Source organism: Cucurbitaria berberidis (assembly GCF_010015615.1).
Source record: "Cucurbitaria berberidis CBS 394.84 unplaced genomic scaffold K460scaffold_1, whole genome shotgun sequence".
In the NCBI taxonomy this organism is placed as follows: domain Eukaryota; kingdom Fungi; phylum Ascomycota; class Dothideomycetes; order Pleosporales; family Cucurbitariaceae; genus Cucurbitaria; species Cucurbitaria berberidis.
The window spans coordinates 3829538-3848369 of NW_024468935.1; the positions used below are offsets into that span (position 1 = coordinate 3829538).

At 52.0% G+C, this 18832-nt stretch overlaps 9 protein-coding genes across 9 annotated transcripts; 5 read left to right on the forward strand and 4 right to left on the reverse strand.

Annotated features, from left to right (window-relative positions):
- Positions 1–465: 465 nt before the first annotated feature.
- On the reverse strand, positions 466–2484 carry K460DRAFT_270305 (uncharacterized protein; the record flags this gene model as incomplete). Its single annotated transcript, XM_040927636.1, has 1 exon — positions 466–2484. One exon carries the CDS (start codon positions 2482–2484, stop codon positions 466–468), a length of 2019 nt encoding a protein of 672 aa, XP_040793578.1.
- Positions 2485–4415: 1931 nt separating this feature from the next.
- Positions 4416–5891, forward strand: K460DRAFT_412639 (uncharacterized protein; the record flags this gene model as incomplete). Its single annotated transcript, XM_040937553.1, has 2 exons — positions 4416–4547; positions 4593–5891. 2 exons carry the CDS (start codon positions 4416–4418, stop codon positions 5889–5891), a joined length of 1431 nt encoding a protein of 476 aa, XP_040793579.1.
- K460DRAFT_302714 (DUF1183-domain-containing protein) lies at positions 5871–7311 on the reverse strand. Its single transcript, XM_040929915.1, has 2 exons — positions 7054–7311; positions 5871–6979 (listed from the first exon to the last, which is right to left on the reverse strand). The coding sequence occupies exons 1-2, from the start codon at positions 7207–7209 to the stop codon at positions 6176–6178; spliced, it is 960 nt and encodes a 319-aa protein (XP_040793580.1). The 5' UTR covers positions 7210–7311; the 3' UTR covers positions 5871–6175.
- A 166-nt stretch (positions 7312–7477) lies between these two features.
- Positions 7478–9253, forward strand: K460DRAFT_26329 (PIG-X-domain-containing protein). The gene is made up of 3 exons (XM_040927480.1): positions 7478–7653; positions 7711–8302; positions 8354–9253. Exons 1-3 carry the CDS (start codon positions 7498–7500, stop codon positions 9163–9165), a joined length of 1560 nt encoding a protein of 519 aa, XP_040793581.1. The 5' UTR covers positions 7478–7497; the 3' UTR covers positions 9166–9253.
- Positions 9254–9340: 87 nt separating this feature from the next.
- On the reverse strand, positions 9341–10635 carry K460DRAFT_274810 (uncharacterized protein; the record flags this gene model as incomplete). Its single annotated transcript, XM_040927984.1, has 3 exons — positions 9341–10379; positions 10434–10491; positions 10548–10635. The coding sequence occupies 3 exons, from the start codon at positions 10633–10635 to the stop codon at positions 9341–9343; spliced, it is 1185 nt and encodes a 394-aa protein (XP_040793582.1).
- A 368-nt stretch (positions 10636–11003) lies between these two features.
- On the forward strand, positions 11004–13056 carry K460DRAFT_302721 (uncharacterized protein; the record flags this gene model as incomplete). Its single annotated transcript, XM_040929916.1, has 3 exons — positions 11004–11830; positions 11878–12672; positions 12726–13056. 3 exons carry the CDS (start codon positions 11004–11006, stop codon positions 12847–12849), a joined length of 1746 nt encoding a protein of 581 aa, XP_040793583.1. The 3' UTR covers positions 12850–13056.
- Positions 13057–13256: 200 nt separating this feature from the next.
- Positions 13257–14304, forward strand: K460DRAFT_373117 (alpha/beta-hydrolase; the record flags this gene model as incomplete). Its single annotated transcript, XM_040934558.1, has 3 exons — positions 13257–13507; positions 13557–14221; positions 14273–14304. 3 exons carry the CDS (start codon positions 13257–13259, stop codon positions 14302–14304), a joined length of 948 nt encoding a protein of 315 aa, XP_040793584.1.
- A 325-nt stretch (positions 14305–14629) lies between these two features.
- Positions 14630–16078, forward strand: K460DRAFT_271378 (uncharacterized protein; the record flags this gene model as incomplete). Its single annotated transcript, XM_040927721.1, has 5 exons — positions 14630–14942; positions 15004–15251; positions 15305–15350; positions 15406–15699; positions 15750–16078. 5 exons carry the CDS (start codon positions 14630–14632, stop codon positions 16076–16078), a joined length of 1230 nt encoding a protein of 409 aa, XP_040793585.1.
- Positions 16079–16295: 217 nt separating this feature from the next.
- Positions 16296–18502, reverse strand: K460DRAFT_412646 (uncharacterized protein; the record flags this gene model as incomplete). Its single annotated transcript, XM_040937554.1, has 3 exons — positions 16296–16979; positions 18056–18153; positions 18451–18502. The coding sequence occupies 3 exons, from the start codon at positions 18500–18502 to the stop codon at positions 16296–16298; spliced, it is 834 nt and encodes a 277-aa protein (XP_040793586.1).
- Positions 18503–18832: the final 330 nt, after the last annotated feature.

Consider the following 18832-nt stretch of genomic DNA (forward strand, 5'->3'; position numbering starts at 1 on the left):
TTCAAGAGACCTTTACTCGAGCTCGCTCGTCCTCATGCCGATCACTGAATCCTACATGTATCTAACAATCCGCTAAATTACGTGTCTATCTCCACGTGTTTCTAAACTACCGTGGCCTAAAGCACATCATAAATATAGTGGTGCATGATGGTAGTGGCCTGCTAAATGGATAGGGAGCGTTTCATTACCATGAACAACGCATCGTCTATGCCCCCGATGATATATGCCTTTGCACTTCCTGAACGCCAGAACAAACCCTCCGCCCCCCATTCGTGATAACATTATGTGGACTTTCCCACTCTCTAACTTTCGCCAATGTCGGTTCTTTCCTTCTTTCGGCGGCCAAGGCCATGGATACGTATCGTTTCTCGATGTGGTTCAGTCCCATCCATTTTTGGATAAAATGGAAGTAGGTCAGTGTAGCTATTGTCCTCTAATTATACGGCTATTCGACCCCCAGAGGTTTCATCCAGGGCCCTTCCGCTTGAGGGAATTCATTAGTAGCTTGATAAGAAGGCTGCGATCAACTGGCTTTGCAATGTAGCCCGTCATGCCTTTGGCTATGTACGACTCTGCCTGGCCTTTGAGCGCGTTTGCAGTCATGGCGACGATGGGGATCTGTAGCCCTTTGTCTCTAAGCTCTTTAGTCGCACTGACGCCGTCTTGAACAGGCATGTTGACATCCATTAAGATGAGATCGTAGGACGTGGGGTCATGTAACGCTTTGGTTACTGCTTCCTTGCCGTCTTGCGCAACGTCGACGCCTTGGAAACCGAGGCCTATTAACATCTTCAGCATAACCTTTTGGTTCATTAAATTGTCTTCTGCAAGTAGGATTCGTTTGTCGGCAGCGACCACTTTCATCTCTTCCATGGGATTGACGAGAGCTGTCGAGCGGGCTGACGTGCTTAGTGTCTTATCTTGCAACGCTTCCACGAGACTCATTTGCTTGCACCTTTTGAGCTTCGCTGTGAACCAAAACACGCTGCCGTGGCCCTCGGGATTGGGGTGGAAGCCAATTTTGCCCCCCATAAGCTCCGCCAGGCTCTTGCATATACTCAGGCCTAAACCAGTACCTTTGTATCTTTTGGTGGCGGAATTATCGAATTGGGTAAATGGTGTAAAGAGAGTACCTGGGCCGCCTGTGGGGACTCCAATGCCAGTGTCTATGACCTCGGTAAGAATGGTGTAAAACTCATCATCTTCCTTGATGAGTTTGGCGACTATGCGTACATAGCCTTCCTCGGTGAACTTGGTGGCGTTTGATAGGAGATTCTGTATGATCTGACGATATCTAAGACTGTCTCCCTCGGCCGACTTGGGAAGATGTGGATCGAGCACGCTTTCTAATTTGACGCCGGGCTTGTGACACGCCTGGTGTGCCCGGAAGACAGATTGTATGATGTCGGTTACGCTAATAATATCTTGGCTGACGGAAAAGCTGCCCGACTTGAGCTTACTGTAGTCCAGGATGTCGTTGATGACTTGAAGCAGCACGTCTCCGGACTCCTGGATGACGTGGGCAAGCTCGAGCTGGTTCGTATCGAGCTGTGTGTCTAGGAGGAGAGTCAATGCCGACAACATGCCATGCATGGGAGTTCGAATCTCGTGAGACATGTTGGCCAGGAACTCTGACTTTAGTTTGGATGCCTCCTCGTAGGCAGCTATCAGCTTCTGCTCTGCTAGCCGACTTTCAGTAAGATCTCTTGTGACTTTGGAGAATCCGAGAAGCACGTCGGCCTTGTAGACGGGGGTAATGACGACATTTGCCCAAAATCTTGAGCCATCTGAGCGATATCGCCAACCCTCATCTTCGCAGCGGCCATCGCGGAGTGCATCTCGAAGCTCCCTCTCCGGTTTGCCATCTGCAAGATCTTCTTTGCCGTAAAAAGCAGAGAAGTGCTTGCCAATGATGTCGGCTTTGGTGTAGCCTTTGAAAGCCTGGGCTCCAGCATTCCAGGTAGCTACGTGTCCCGTGGGATCCAACATGAAGATGGCATAGTCTTTTACGGTTTCGACGAGGATGCGAAAAGTCTCGTTTGCGTAGACCCTCTCCTCAAGCTCCAGTTGCTTGCGGTGGTCGTCAGTGATGTCGAGAAACTCCATTTGAATGCAGCGCAGATGGTCATGACGGACAATGGGGACGGCACGTAAATTCCAGGCAGCTCCTGTGTCGAGCACACACTTCATCTGGTGCACGGAGCGTGTGTCCCGTGCAGCGCGAATGACCTTGCGGGCTGAAGCGAAGGCGGGGAGCGTGGTAGTAGTAGTAGTGTAGTTGAAGAGGTCGTCCGCTTGCATCCCAACCAGGGCGTTGCGGTCGCTTGCCCCTGAAATCAACAGATAGCTATCTGAAACCTGGCGGACCAAGAGCGATGCATCCAGCAGCACGGTCGGAACGGGGGTCAGGCGGATTAGATCGCAGAGAAGGCCGTCGTCGTCGGCGGGCTTGGAGGCTGGCAGGAGATTGGCATTTGTAGGCATTGGCGGAGTTGGCAAACCTCCCGGCAAAAGGGCCATTGCTCCGCTACGCGCGTGCGACCAAGCGGCTGGGGGCTCCGCTAGACTAGCTAACCGTGGTGCTTGGGGGATTGTGGAGTGGGAAATCGTACGAGTTTTGCATTACAGAGATTCACCAGAAGCCGGGGTTGGTCCTGCTTTTAGTGACGCAGCTCCATTTCGGGAGCCCCTTCAGGCATGGAACTCAGTGTGACGTCCCGGGTGGGAGCCGAGGCCCAATCTGGTAGGGTGGCTGACAAATGACGTCACATGTCCCGACCCTTCACTATGCGCCCCCCCTCCCCTCTGCTATCGCCATGACACCTTGCGTGCTGCCTACAGTAGCAGCACATTCTAGGCCTTTTGACCTGTCTACGCTGTCCGTATCGCTTGTTGTCACCACGCATGTCCACCCTGCTCGTTGCCTTGCCATCTGTCTAATCCCCGCTCCCTCACCCGCGGACGCCACTTTTCTCCATCAACATCCTGATTCCACCCCAGCATAGGCTCGACATGTCCGACTTCGCTCTTCTCCATACCATCCTAGACTGCAGAGTTCTTGGCTGCATCCAGTTTCGGGAGGCATGCTCCAGATGAGTCGTGCGGAGGGTGTGCCCCCATCGATCGCGTCCCTGTCTGAGATGGCGGTGCAACAACGGCGCCTTCGCGTCTGGTCCGCGGTGGGTGGATTCGTCTTGAGCGCCTGGAGGTAGAATGTGACCGTGCGGCACGTGGCCCTCCATCTAGTTGGCCCAGGCAACCGATGCATCTCGCAAAGCATCCAAGACAGCCCAAAGACTGACTTTGTCTGTACCAAACAACTTTCGCAAAGTCCACCACCCACACGTGTTCGGACGGTAGCGTGATCTTCGATGCGCAGGTACTCACAATATGGGACTGATTAGGCCCTGTGTTCGAGCGACTATTCATAGAGGCCGCTCACATAGGCACGAAGCGTTCCGTAACATGGCATTCCCATACAAGCCTCACGCATCTCAAGGCGGTGTCATCTCAGCCGGCGTCATCTCCCCGAAAACCACATCGGTTGCCTTCCGTTCTCAGTCGGCTGTCCTATCGCATCCTAAACGTATTTCAAGTTGACCATATGCTGAATGGAATCCGCGTGTCCCATTGTCTTCTCTGTGCAGGCATGTTCATTGCCAACTCATCTTGAAATTTCTAGACTCGCTCCATGTTTCATCAACCTCGCCCCAAAGACCCAAAGGCGGCGTCTCAGTTTTTTTGTTGTTTCAACTTCTGCATGATTTCGAAACAGCACAGCCACGTCGATATGGCTGCATGTTTTGAGCGAGGAGTACTCCGATATGCATTATCCAACAATACCTTTCTCTTTGACCACTCTGTCCTATGTCTCCGTCGCACTCATCGGGTCTCTCACTCGCTGCCCGCTATTCGGAACCCGACGCATACCGCAAGTGCTAACAGACCACGAAAATCATCGTCTGCTAGCGATAATCTTGAGCACAACAGCCTTTACCGTATTTTGACTCTGAGCTGCTGCCAATTACTTGCGCCATGTCTCCCCTGCCACCTTGATCTTACTTACGCACTTACGGTACGGCAATCCAGTACTCAACTCTCGTCAAAAACGTATCCGCGAAATACATGAATTTCACCCAAACATCCTTCTAATTGCCGCCATGAGCAAGCGCAGCCGCTCTCAGTCACTGACGACCTCTCGCAAACGTGAAGGCTCAACTGCTTCGGAAAAGACCGCAGCTAGCACACAATCAAAAACTACTAGCGGGATAGTAACAAGTGTAATGTCGCCTAGTCCACTGTCGACCACAGTTTCTAGCTTATCGAACGTGTCGACGAAATGTACAGGGTCCAGTGCATCATTGAATAGTGTGAAGAGCTATCCTTCGTCACTTCGGCATCGAGCAACTCAAATGATGAGCCGATCATCAGGCACTTTAAAGAATTCCACGAACCCTGAACTTGCACCATGTACTGACGCAAGCAAGACCCATACAGGTCTTGCAACCCCACAGACGATATTTGCAAACATACATGATGGAACGGTGGTACGTATCTGACTTGGTCTGCGTGCATTTCTCACGTTAGAATAGATCTCGCCCTATGTTGCCAACGACTTCCGATACCCCGAATCCACGTCTCTAATGCATTACGCTCCGCTAGAGGCGTTCCCTATCTTTCAAGGCGGTGACGTTCATGTCAAGTCGAGCTTTATTGATCCACCAAAGCAGTGGCGACTCCATAGCGCTATTCTTGCTCGACATTCTCCTTGGTTCGCCCGATCCCTACAGCAAGAACGTAGGAGTGAAGACGACGGTCCCACCTGGTTCTCGTACACTATCGAGGAAGTTGAAGGCAAGATTGGACTTGTGCGTCAACAAATCACAGGCGAACAGCCAGATATCGAAGCTCGAGATGATGGTGGTATAGATCTCGGTACCGCCGTAAAGGTCGAAGAGACGGACGATACCATCTTGGCTACTAAAGAGCGCCCGGCATCAATACCAGTATCAGGGACGACTAGAAATGCAACCCACGTCCTCTCAGGGATGAATCACAGCTCCACCATGGCGATCTACAGCCAAATCTTTGGAACATTCTATAGCATTCCACCCTCAATCTCCACGGCCTCCATCGCCGTCGCCCTCACCCAATCCGAACAGCTCGCCGAGATCGCGCAAAACCTAGGATGTCTACACCTCATCACCTCGCATATTGGCAATGCCCTCTTCTCGTACCGCCAGTCCCTCTTCAGCGCCATCAAAGCCGACCCTGCTCGCTGGATTCTACTCTCCATGCTCCTCCAAAACGACAGCATATACACCGAAGCCCTGATCCACCTCGCAGGCGCACACCCCTGCTGGCCCTGGCCTACAAAGCGGACAGTAGTGCCTGGAGAGATTCGACGTCTTATCATGACGAAGAGCAGGGCGCTGGACAGACTATGCTTGGAAGCAGAAAGGGAATTGTTATTGCTCACAATATACGTCCGCTCTAAACCAGTGCAACCACAGGAAAAGAGTCAATTCGACACTTGGTTCATTGTGCAGAACTTCCGCGACATCCTCGCTAGGGAGTTCAACACTCTCGAAAACGACCGAAAGAAAAGTATGAGGCGCGGCGCTATCTTTCGGAAAATTCGCAAGGGAGGCAGTCTGTATATGAGCTACGAGGAAATGAGACGCTTGATGGAAAGAATCATGCCGAGTGCAGTGGACAATCTGAGTGAGGATTTGACCTTGCTGAAGAAGCATGCCAGTGGCATTGTGGAGGAGCTGGCCGCGAACGAGCTCATGCTTGATGTCGAGGCGAATCATGTCGGTTATCTCACATGTACGAAGGTGGGAGATGAGGATATACTGTGGCGGGCGGGTCAGCAAAGTGAGGCTTGAATGCCTTCAGCACGCTATCTACGAACTATTGGGGTAGACCAAGCTGTAGACCAGAATTAGGCAAACGGAATTTGTGACTGTCAGGCTGTCCGAGGTCATGAAAAACTTGCAAGAGCCCGTGATTTGACTCAGGTGCAAGTCGACGATGATCTTATATTTTCATCTTTTAAATTTCATGCTTTTCAGGTGGCTCCATAGGTTAGTATCCGTGGATAAATGTAGTAATAGTATGAATAGGGGTATCATTCTGAACCAAATAGAAACTCTGCAACCTTCCCTACGCTTTATCTACGCGATGTCGACCCAAATCCAGTGCTCTCATGTCTCGTGCTCGAAAAGCTATCCCCAGACGACGACCTCGAGCTTCCTTCTCCGTTATTCCAACCACTTCCGCTTCCGTAGCCACTACCTGTCTGATTCCCTCTGTTACCCATACGTCCCGCAGCCCATCCGGCGGCGGCACCACCCAATGTACCAGACCAGAAACCAGGCCTCCAGCCCTCTGTAGCGTCTCCAGATCGTGGCTTGCCAGGATTTGAAGGGTAGTATGGTGGTGGTGGGTCATCATAGGCGTCGTTGTTGCCTCCTCCCCATCCTCCACCGCCACCACCGCCGCCGCCGCCGCCCCAGCCTGGTCGATTGCCACCTGCTCCACCGCCGTCGGCACGGCGCTGTGCCCAACCTGTGAATGCGGAGTACGCCATCCAAAGCGCAACGCCAATGAACAGCAACCAGAATACAGCAGCAGCGACCCGTTCACCCATCGTCTTCGGTCCGTCCCCTCGCTCGCCACCCTCATCATCGCCACCCCACCATCCCCCTCCTTTGCCCTTGCCATACTTCTCACGGCCCTTATCCGTCAAGACTAGCTTGTACTCGACACCGCAGCTGCCCTTCAATATGTATGGATCATTGGGGGAGTCGTAGCCTTCGCAGATGACGTCCGTGGAGCCGAGTTTGAATTCCTCGGGGAGCGAGGCGGTACACGTCCATTGGATGGAGTCTTCGTCGTAGTCGGAGCCGGAGTTTTTGCAGCGCATAACGTCGACTTCGTAGAGGCCACGCGCAGAGCCACCGATGCATGTCAACTATTCGGAATGTTAGCATGCATGATAGACGCCTTGCTGGTGGCGTAGTGGTGCAATGATGGGAGACGACGAACCTGAGGCATCGCATCGACACGCCTGTGTGAGGTGCTTTGGCCCTTGCGCAGCGTGAGGCTTTGAACATTTGAGAGCTTGACTTTGGAGCCTGAGCGGAGGGCTTCAGCGCCACTGGCGGCCAGCAGCGCTGGATAAAGGAAGCTGAGGATATGCATGGCGGCGGTGTCGTATAGGTGTGAGAGAGGATTCAATAACTCGCAGGTGCTGTTATTTCAGGTCCATAGGTGGCGACAGGCGCAAAAGGACACAGTGTAAAGACGTGTTAAGAATAAGGCAACGAGTCCAGATCGCGGGACAATGAAGACGGTCTTGGCACTGCAGACGTCATTCGCTCAGGAACGCCTGGATTGTCTAGCCGTAATTGGCTAGCACGGATGGTAGTTACGGAGCGTCTGAACATGACAGGGCAAGCACCCAAGTCATTCACTTTCACAACTTGAAACATGAAACAGCGAATAACATATGTTGTGAAGAATCCAGAGGCCTTCACGCCTGAGCAGCTGGTAGTGAAGGATGATGGCACGAAATTTACATTGCAGCGTGTTCACGCTGCGAAAGAACACCGTATCACACTCGGCCTAGATGAGCTGCCTAGAGAAGTAAACATCTCCAGAGGAGATTCAGACACAAAGAAGTTGAAACTAACATTCCTACAGCTCAGCAGAGTCTTCCAGCAATGGCACGAATTTCATATCCGCTGGGCCTCATCGACCGCCTACACCGCAACACCACCTTTTACATCACGTGTCTCTCCCGGGCTGCACATATTCTTCACACCTCTGAAATCAACCCCTGAAGACGCCTTGTGCTCTCAGCTTCACGACCTTTTGAGTACAGATCTGAAGTGTTCGTCAAATGCGTCAGCCATCAAACTTCCTGTTCTTTCGGAACGCTTCTCCATGTCCGCTTCCTCGCAGTACTTCGACTACCTGGAATCTCCTGTCAAAGTTATTGACGACTTCCAACAGAAGTTCTGCAAGGTAGAAAATGAAGTTTGTGGAAATTTGACTAAGCAGCTGCTCACCGCGGCATATGTGGATATTGACTACGACACCATCTCGCGCGCCGTCGTCCTGACTGCTGCATGGCCCGATGCACAAGGGAATGAAGGATGGTCAGAAGATATTGAACTACCGAAGAAGGACTCCACGGTAGAGATAGGTGTTCTAAGCCATGAGCCGAACTCTGACCCAGAAGATGTTCAATTTGGTGGATTCCTGACTGTCCTGGGACAAGACTCTGCACCAAGTACGTACAATCCCTTTGATGTTTAAGTAGACACGACTGACAGGGCGCCAGAACCAGCCCGTTTCCAAACGCCAACACGGCACTACCCACTCATTCAATCCTCCTCAAGCACAACTGCAACACCCAAACTCCATCCCTTAACCTACACAACTTCCTTCTCCCAACCCACCGGCCTGCACCCAACACTCATCCTTTCATTACCCAAGGAGCATCTCGCGCCGCCAAATCCAAGCTGCAAACTCCACACACACCTCACCCTACCCTCGTACCTCTTCATTGACAAATACCAATTTAACGATGCCTTATTCCTCCAATCCAAGAACCTAAAGCGTCTACGCAGCATAGCCGGCGCGACAGACCTCGAAGCTCCCGACTGGGTCATCAATCAATGGGGTAGTGCGGCGCTATTCGAACTAGCACACCCTCCTCCGTCCACCGAACAGAAGGATACCGCAAGTGCGTCCTGGAATGTGTCAATTCCCCTGCACCTGCGCTACCTCCCCGCCTCGCCCTCGTCACACGCACGTGTTCCTGTCCCCTGGCCAGTAGTGTTCTGGGCGTGCAGAGCGGATGAGGGCGCGAAGATGGCTGCGAATCCCTTTGATCGCGTGCATTTGGGGTATGAGGCTCTTTTTGGACCGAGGACGCGGTTCATGCATGTTGAGCCGAGCGGGCAGGGGAATGGAACGAGACAGTTAGTGGAGTGGATTGATGTGCCCGTTCTGGATACAACGAAGACGGGGTGGGTGGAGGCTGGGACTGTAGGAACCGTGCTTGTGGCTTTTCTGGGTCTGTGCTGGGTTTTGTTTGGGAAGGTGGGTGGTGGGCAGAAGGTTGTGGAGAAGGGGAAGAAGAAGCAATAAGAAGTCATCGCGGGGTTTTGTTAGGTTGAACTTGAATTTGAGTCGTGTCTCGCTATAATAAGCATGAGTATCGTGGGTATCTATTAAAATGCGCCCAACTTCCACTTTGCCGTCCCTGCTCACCAATCCCCACATACATACCAAGCTGCAATCTCCACCTACCCGTTGAAGCGTTCTAAACCACCAAAATGGGTGCCTCCACCGGTACACTCGGAATGATAGGTACACTCGTCCCCGGGAAAATCGGATGAAGCGTGTACACGGGCCCTGCACTATCCTCTCCATCGAACAGCATGAGGTTCTGAATCGGCTGCTCCCTCTGGCCCAACACATTGATGACATCTTGTGCCAGCTGCCCGCCCAGAAAAGCCGTAACGGGCGCGAGTTCGCTACCCAGATTCTGCAAGAAACTGCGGAGAAAGTCTGCCTTGAGAGACTCGGGCGGGAGCAGGAGTTCCTTGTGCTTGACGTTTGCGAGGGTAGTAAAGAGCTGCAGATCCTGAGGGGTGTGGGATGGGAAGATGCCATGGCCGTTGCGTTGGTATTCCCACAGTGCGCGAACGCAGGTTAGCAGTGGGTGGACTTTCTTCAGCCTCCTCGTGTTTCCTGCAATGTCCGGTGGTAGGGGGGAGTCTTTTGCCAGCATGAGCGGACTGTACAGCTCTTGCTTGCTCACCAACTCGACCACCTTGCCGCTCTCCCTCTTGACCTGAACGCCCGTCACGTTCCTGGTTGCGCTCTCAGGCCCCGTCTGCGTCGCGCGGTTGCTCTTCTCGCGCTCAATGACAAAGTTGTGCTCGACGAGGTCGGCGAAGATGTACCCGTATAGACCGTGCGAGGCGCCAGCGTAGAAGGACTTGCGTGCGATTCGTGCGCCGGCGTTCAGTGCGCTAAAGGACAGGAAGTCCATATCCGTGGCGATGATCACATCGTAGTTTGCGTAGAAATTGAGGTCTTGCTCGTTGCGTACATCGGTCGAGAGGACGTTGACCTTGACGCGGGGATTGAGCTTCTGGACTTGGGGGGCTGCTGCTTCGGCGCGGTTCTTGCCTACGTCGGCATCGCTAAGGAAGAATTGTGCACCGAGATCAGCTTCTGTGACGGTTTCGTGGTCTGCCAGCGTGATGGAGCCTATGCCTGCGAGGACGAGGTTCTTTGCGATTTCGTTGGCGAGCGCCTTGATGGAAACGAGGAGGATGTTGGCGGTGCGGATTCTACGTGCATGAGTAACTGCACCCAGGCCGAGTAGGATAATGATAGCAGCCTACTTCTCTTGGGCTTGCACACCCCATAGCCGGATCTGGCGGTCGTAGAGTGCGATCTCATCTGGAGGCGGCGGTTAGTAGCTAACTGGGGCTGCTTGTGTCTTGGGTCGCTCGTACCCGCCGAGATTGTGTCGGCCGCCGCAATGGCAGCGACCGTCTGTCCAGCTGCATCCTCTGCGGGGATGGTGCCATTGGTCGTCGCCATGGTAGTTTTGTTGTTGATTGCTATGTATAGTAGATGGATACCAGGTAGCTACCTAGGTACCGAGTTAGGCTTTGGTAGCTTTGCGGCTCTGCCACTAGAGATAGAGTTTGGCTTGTGCGGGCTCTGTCCCCCGCGGCGTGGGGCTGGCTAGCACGCGGACCCCGGGCTGCTTGTGCTGGGCTACCTCTCCCTCACTCACCTCAGCTCAGCCTGACTCGTCATATACTCATACATCCTTCACTCGCTCACTCACTCTCTTCCCAAAAGACTTCCGTTCACCTCTCTCAAATCGCCAAAACCCCCCAGGTCCTCCACACTCCTCGTACCAAGCCGCGCCCTCTCAATGGGAGCGGGCACCGACGTCACTAATGCCCAGACCGCCCGCCTCGCCCTCACCTCCGCCGGCGAACTTCCCTTACACTACGGGCAGCTTTGACTTTCCTCATGCATCCACATCTCCTTCGCACCCAGAGGGTACTAGCGCTGCTGAGAATACTCTACATTCACTGAGCCGAGCAATGGCCCAGACTTCAGCTATCGTACATGATGCGGCCACCGTGCCCAGGCACATGGCTAGGCGCACGAGTACGTCTATCAGCAGACGTGGTCCACTACACCGGATATTTGGGCCTCCACGGGACAGCGAAGCGGCAGACAATCTGTCGAGGCGGCCCCCTACAGCGAACCCCAACCGTCCCCGCGCCACACCCAGCGAACGCTACCTCCGCCGCTCCCAGGCCCGCGTACGAGAGCAGCGCGCTGCTGACATGGACGCTGCTACCCATCTCCTCGATTCCCTAAGCGATATACCGATCAACAACCCATTCGCCCTCTCAAATCCCAATGCCCGTCGACGCAGCCCTGCCGTCGAAGTCAGTAGCGAGCGCAGGAATAAGCGAAGGAAGCTCGAGCATGACCCGAATGCGACTCCAGAGTATACCTGCTTCAAGTATGGTCACAAAGGCCAAGTTGTGCCTGGTCGCCTGAGGATGGAGATTGTGAGCTGTGATGGCGGTGAACATCGCAAAGACAATCCACCAGGGCTGTACAAGGTTCAAAACGTGCTGAGGAACGACAAAAGCGTATATTGCAGTGAAAGCTCACAGTGCAATCTTCTACTGAAACATATCGGCGAAGCGTCTTTTGCTCTAGAAAAGGTCGTTATTCGGGCACCGGACCGTGGCTTTACGGCTCCGTATGTGTTCGCATTCCAATCTGCCCACGTTGCTAACCTCAAATCAGTGTTCAAGAAGGTCTTGTATTTGTCTCCATGTCTGCAGATGAACTTCTCTCTGGCACATCAGCCTATAGCCTACAATACGGCACCCATTCTCCGTTCATGACCCCTACACCCACCTCCCAGGGCGACGACGATCAGCAGCTGTCACTAAGAGAAGCGATTGCAGATCCGGCGATATGGCAGCACTCTCGTCAAGGAACCCACGCAGACATGCAGGAACGTATCGAAAACCTCAGGCTCCGCAGCGAAAGGTTGAATGCAGAATCGGCAAACTTGATATCGTCCTTACGCTCTGACTCTGAGCGACGCAGAATCCTTCGCCAGATGGTTGAGAACGAAGATGAAGCAGATATTGACAATTGTGATCACGCAGCGGAGGATTCGCATGCAGGCGCTGCCGGAGTATCTGCACCCACTCCGCCTCCATTCACAGTGACGACTGCGAGCGAAGAAGAAGAGTCGGACTCCAACGAGGAGCTGCCTAGCGCAGCTATTATGGCTGATCGGCTACGAAGGGAGAGCCGGTGGCGCCCGGACAGCGACGACGAGGAAGATGAGATTATGCCTCGTCTTAGCCCGCTGCGACGAGCACCTGCGTTGGACTATACCACTTACGGCGAGTGGCGGGAACGGAGGGAGCGCTATCTAGAGCCCATTCGCGCGGCTCGCGTGGGCGCACCAAGTCGAATAGAACCTTCTGAGCCTGCACCCGATGCCGAAACCCTGATTTCGCCGCATGCAAGGTTCTTCATTGCGAAGAACAAGAACAAAATAACGATCAAGTTTCACCCAGCGATGTAAGCTACAGCTTTTGACTTGTAATTCCCTTCTTCGCTAACGAACCCCACAGCTCTGGAAAGCACGTTCTACTCAAGTTCTGGAGTCCAAAGCATGATGGTAACATCGATATCGAGAGTGTACAGTTCTACGGCTATTCAGGCCCTCGCTATTTTCCGGCGATGCAACCCCGGTAAATAGAATAAAGCATTTACACATGCTTCTCCTTATGCATACCTGCACGAGTATTGATGGCGAGTTGGTACGACTTGTCAACTGGCATGTTGCATATCAATAGAGATACCCAAATAACAAAGATTTGTTGGTCACTGCAGGTTGAGGTTGTGGTTACGGATGGTACTGATTAGTGTAGCGATCCAGCCCTGATATATTGCTTGTCCCTCATTACTATTATCGCTTATCATCTGAACCAATCGTGAAATGATTTCCGTGATGATGACAACAACAACAACAACATGAGGTACCCCTCACTAATTGTGTCTCGCAAGTTCTGGCGGTGATGCCCTGAGGTTATGGGAATGACGTGGGGCTTGGCAGTACAAAAAGTTTCGATGCCCGAACTTCAGTAACCTCAATTCTCACAATGCGCTTTTTACAGAGAAGCTTACGCCCCGTTTACGCGCCCTTGCTACACCCAAAGCATACGGCCCGGATACAACTTTCTAACGCGACACCACTGCCAGCATGGACGCGCTCATTCCATGCATCTGCGAGCTGGAGGGCGCTCGACCTCGCGTACCGGCTTCATGATCACAACGGGGATGCGAAGGGAGATCCGATTGTGATAATTCACGGGCTATTTGGCAGCAAGAGAAACAACCAGAGCGTCGCAAAGTATGCTATTCATGGGTTTCAGCCCAACTGAGGCTAATTCTCCAATCAGTGCTTTCGCGCGCATCCTCAGTCGGCCTGTATACGCAATCGACACCCGAAACCACGGCGAGTCCCCGCACGACACAACCCACAACTACACGGCGCTTGCCGACGACGTAGAAGCCTTCCTGAAAAAGCACGATCTCAAGAATGCGACGCTGATAGGGCACTCTATGGGCGCAAAAACAGTCATGACATTGGCACTCAGAAATCCGGACTCTTGCGCGAATATCATTCCCGTAGACAATGCACCCGTCGACGCAGCCCTATCAAGCGACTTCCCCAAGTATGCCGAAGGCATGAAGCGCGTCGAGCAAGCGAAGCCAAAGAGCCAGAAGGAAGCCGATAAGATCTTGGAGCCGTATGCAAAAGATCTACCGGTCCGCCAGTTCCTCCTCACGAATCTCGGGAGGCCCGAACCATCCGCTCCTCTCAAGTTCCGTATCCCCATACAGACACTAGCCAGGTCGCTCGATGATATGGCCGACTTTCCCTTCACCAATCCAGACGAGGTCCGTTTTAGCAAACGCGCGCTGTTCATACGGGGCACGAAGAGTCCTTATGTGAGCGATGAGACCCTGCCGATTATTGGTCGCTTCTTTCCCAGGTTTGAGCTGGTGGATATTGACTCGGGTCATTGGGTTATTAGCGAGAAACCTGAGGAATTCATCAAGGGTACGTCGATGTTTTCTCGCTATCTAATCTATGTGCACTAACAAATGACAGCTGTTGTGAACTTTCTCCAAGAGAAGGAGTAGACGAGTGTATAGGCGTCTGGAGGAAATCCTTATAAAGAGACGAGCGGATTAAACGCTGGATGTGAATCTTGGAATTAGACGGTTAGAATATTCTACTTGGTGCGATCTGAAAGGGCAACCTTCAGTCGTGCCTTCCTTTCAATGTGCCTCTTCCTCCCTCTTCGGGAATCTAGCTCATTTTCTTGGCAGCTCTTCCATCATTCGCCTTCACCCTCACTTTGCTTCGGTCCCATGCCAAAAACTCTGTTTCTTCCTTTATAATTGCGTACTGAAAACCTCGGCCATCTATTGCACCTTTCAATTTTCTTCTCGAGTCACCTTCATCATGATAGTTACTCTAGTCGCTGTAGTCGCGGGATTCACAACGCTGTCTGTTTGCGAGGAATTCAACGCCGTTCCTGGGTCCTTCAATCTCTCTCAGTCGCCGCCTAAGACAGTACACGACAACACCTTGCCGCTTCATTCCTTGGACTACTCTCCCGACATCCTCGCAGACCAAGTCACATGGGACAGATTTGTGCTAAAGGGCGGGGCACTCGTGTGTGCCATGAGAAATTCGGACAAGCTCGCAGGGGAATGGCTGAATGATGTCCGAGATCCGCCTTCGGCAGCGAGCGTTTGGCAGGGCGACCTAAAGCGTGAGTCTTATCACGCGCTCACTTCCTGTCGACGGTGAATATGGCTCATGGTATTGACTAGCTGAGTTGAAGAAGTGGGGATGGAACGACGTCATGAGCAACAAAATGCTCTGCTCCTTCGACAATGATGGGTTCTGGGAACTCGAGTCCACGTTCAGAGGTCTCGGCTTGAACCCGCATCCGGTCTCAGAGGGAGGACATAACGAGTGTTATCGCATTGAGCATTGGCAACCGAACTTGAAGGATGATAATGATCGCATGGTCCCACCCGCGGACCAGACATACAAAGTTGGCGAGAAGAGGTATCGTGTGAGTTGCCTCTCCGTCTCCTAAACTCACCACATTGATGACGGTGAATACAGGCTACAGTTGGTCACTATGGCTTTGCGATGAACCGCATTGATGGCGGTAAGCCTACCTCTATCCTACCATCAAACTCACACAATAAGACAATCTGCTCTAGCAATTTTCGGTCAAGTCCTTGCCAGCCCTGCGCATGAGGCCGCAGACCATTGGAAGCGGAAGCCGGAGAGGTCAGAGCTGCCAGAGTTACGCTCGCTCTCCGACGTGCTCTGGGGATTCTGGAACCGCGAGAACCCCAACATCAAGAACATCCGCTACTATGGCGTCAACATGGTCATGAACGAAGATACTAACAAGCTCATTGCTAGAGCATTGAGAAACAAAAAGAAGAAGCTTAGCCCGTGGCCTGGTATTGCATTCAGCACTGACACAGATGAAGGGAAAGCTATCCTTGGTAAGTAAACTTTTGAATAATAGCTTGATCTCGCTTCTCATGCGTTTTAGGATCTCCAGTTGGCGCGACCATCGCCTATTTTCTCACCCAGCACAAAGCCCAGCTTGGCTTCAAAGTCGTCACCAAGGTCACGATCGTGTGTGACGAGGGAGAAGGGCCTAATCCAGATCCGCATCTGTTCTTCCACATAGAAGACTCCTTGCCTCCTGTGGTGAAGAATCTGAGGCATAAACACCGCCGAGGTGGGATTGGAAGCTTGGAAGGACAGCAGGGCACGTTCGGTATCAGTGAAGTCAGCATTGGTGCGAATCGCAAGAGCATCGTACGAGTGCATAAACTCAGCGCCTTCATGTCACCGCTTGTAATGGTCGGAAGCTGATTGAGATGGTGAAAAGAGTAGGAGAACTAGAAAAGCAGTATCCCAGGACGGTTTAGAATACCCAAAAGCTCCGATCCCACAAATTCGTTCATTCTCTCTGCCATGTCACCGCAATTCTGGGAGCTCATAAAGGCCACGCAAGTCACGCAGAATCTTGGAGTTACGCTCAATAACGTAGAACCCGAAGTCCTATCGCACGAGCCCACCCACATCAACTTCACGGACACTTCCCCTCCAAACACACCACAACAGTTTCTTCTTGCCTCTTATTTCCAGGATACCCCTCTGCCGCATACTTCATAAAACAGTTACTCGGGCGATCGACACTCTGCATCGCCTGTGTCCTATTCGCCCAAGCGGGGACAAAAGTAGCCCCAATGCACGTCTTATTGATGCGCCCATACTGATTCACAGTACTACATGTCTTGACGCAGTCGGATATGGTAGTAGCATACACAGAAGCGATGTCGTTTCCAGTCCAGTCCACGTTGCAGAAGTGCTTGAAGGTTGCGTTTGAGAAGGAGGATTGGAATGTGCGGCCTGTGGCGTCTGGACAGCCTGTTTTCGGGATGACGATTTGGGAGTTGGCGCTTGGACTTGTAGTTGAAGTTGGACTAGAGGCGGTCGTTGAGGGACATGCGCTTGCCTGAGCGTTGGGTACTGCGCTGTTATGTCTGTTTCCTTCTATTGACTTGCCAATGAAACCTCCTACTAAGCCGGCGAGGACTGCGGTCAGGATACCGATGATGAAGAGCCACGGCCAGCGCGTCCACCAAGTACGTCTTTCTGCTGGTTCTTGTGGCCAGGTAGAATAGTATGGTTCCTTCGGGATTTGCGCGGCGTTACGGGGTGGGTCTTCTTGGTAGACGGCTTCGGGGAGTATTGAGTGCTCGTATGTGGGCTGTAAAGGATATTTAGGTGACACTTCCATGTGGACTCTTTTCTGTAAATTATAACTCAAAAAACAAAGCAAAATTTGGGAGAAGAGATATTGTAAAGAAGATGTATATTGGGACCTGGATAAGTAAACAAGATAGAAAAACTGCGATGCAGACTATAAGGCGTGAAATGAACCCCTGTCAGGAGCAAAGTCTGGATACCGCAAGATCAGCATATTTTAACTGGTTATGGGACCTATTGCGAGCGTTGATGCTGGGGTGCGTCCCAATATCCTATGCATGAGATACATGGGTTAGCGAGGTAGTGTATAGGCCTCTAACGTGCAAGTTGGAACAATCAACTACACCGAAGAGCTGGAGAGAGGTTTTGCAGCAGAACATAAAAGCTGTATGCACTACTGATACTGTGATTTTGTGATCATGGCGGACGTGAACTTAGGTCGTGAATTTTCCACAGGCGGAGGAAAGCGATGGTCATCTCTAAAGGCCCCAGCATTGCGGCTAAGGCGCGAGGCAGAGAGGGCTGAAACGGTTCTATTTTAAATTAACTAGCAAAGGCAGACTTAATATCAGACGGGGACCGATTATTAACAGAGGGACGCTACTCTGGGAGTCCATGGCATACACATGGCATACAGGGTCTACCCCGTGTACGGTGCTTTGCCAAAAAAAATCTTATCAAAAGTCCCTACGCTCCGGTGTTGTCTATTGAGCTATCGAAAGTTAATATTCTCGATGAGATATTGGAGGTCGTCTCCCTGATTGCTTATGCGGCGGAAGCGATACATGCGCCCGCGAAAGGGCTGCTTTCATCTAGGTGAGACTAGGTAGAATTCAGGAGAAAAATGTCACTTTGCGTTTCAGAAATATCGAAACACAGATCCTTATCCGCAAGTCGGGGGTGAATTTTGAATGGAGCTTGTATGTTCTTGGCGAAAGCGAAGGCGTAATGCTGCATCCTTTGTGGCTTCCTGAGTGCGAGGAGCTCAACTAGTCATTGTAACCAACCTCATGCATTAACATCGAAGTCTAATTGAACGACAGTTTTGACGCCCAAAGAGTAGATAAACTTGCTTACGCCAATGTGATCCTCCTCGTCCTTGATTCTTACCGCTGGATGCGCGCTCTCTGCACTGTTGTCTTGCTGATTCTCAAACACCGGCTTGAAAAAGACGTCTACACAACCCGGTATTGGCAATTACCAGAAAGACCGGGAGACGAAAAGCATGACGAGCATATAAAAGAAGGAGCATAGCAGGAAAACAAGAGTGTCGTTAGTAGTAGAAAAGGAAATTGCCTAGAGACTTCAATGTGATGGCACTAGGAACGAACCATATGCTAGCCAAAGGTATGTCGGTGCTTTCACCATTATCTCGTACTGGACATGCAGATGTTACAACTCATACCTTAACGTCCCCGCCCCGTACTACACCTAACATCAGGTAGGATGATTTGAGACCGAAGAGCACATACGCTTATCATTTGCGGTACCTTCTGAATCTTCGTCTATTCGCGGTGGTGACATAGCGAGGTTTGCAGCTGAATATAGCATATATAGTTGATATGGCATGCCGAATTGAGCTGTGGTAAGTAGATTGAGTCTATGCCGGAATGGGGTGTCGGGCAGCCTCGCCGACTCATCCCGCGGTCAAAAAAGGAAAGCGCCAGTGAGCCACGTCCATGAGCCTCAACTCCTTCCAAAAGGTTTAATCAAATTGATGAAATATATCCACAAGTATGAGAAAATGTTTAAAATAGCACGTCTGGAAGACATAATCTCGGAGCGCACTAAATCGTCGTGGTCGCATTGGGTATACTTCATCTAGAGGGCATCTAAAGGAGGTGTCGCTTGTGG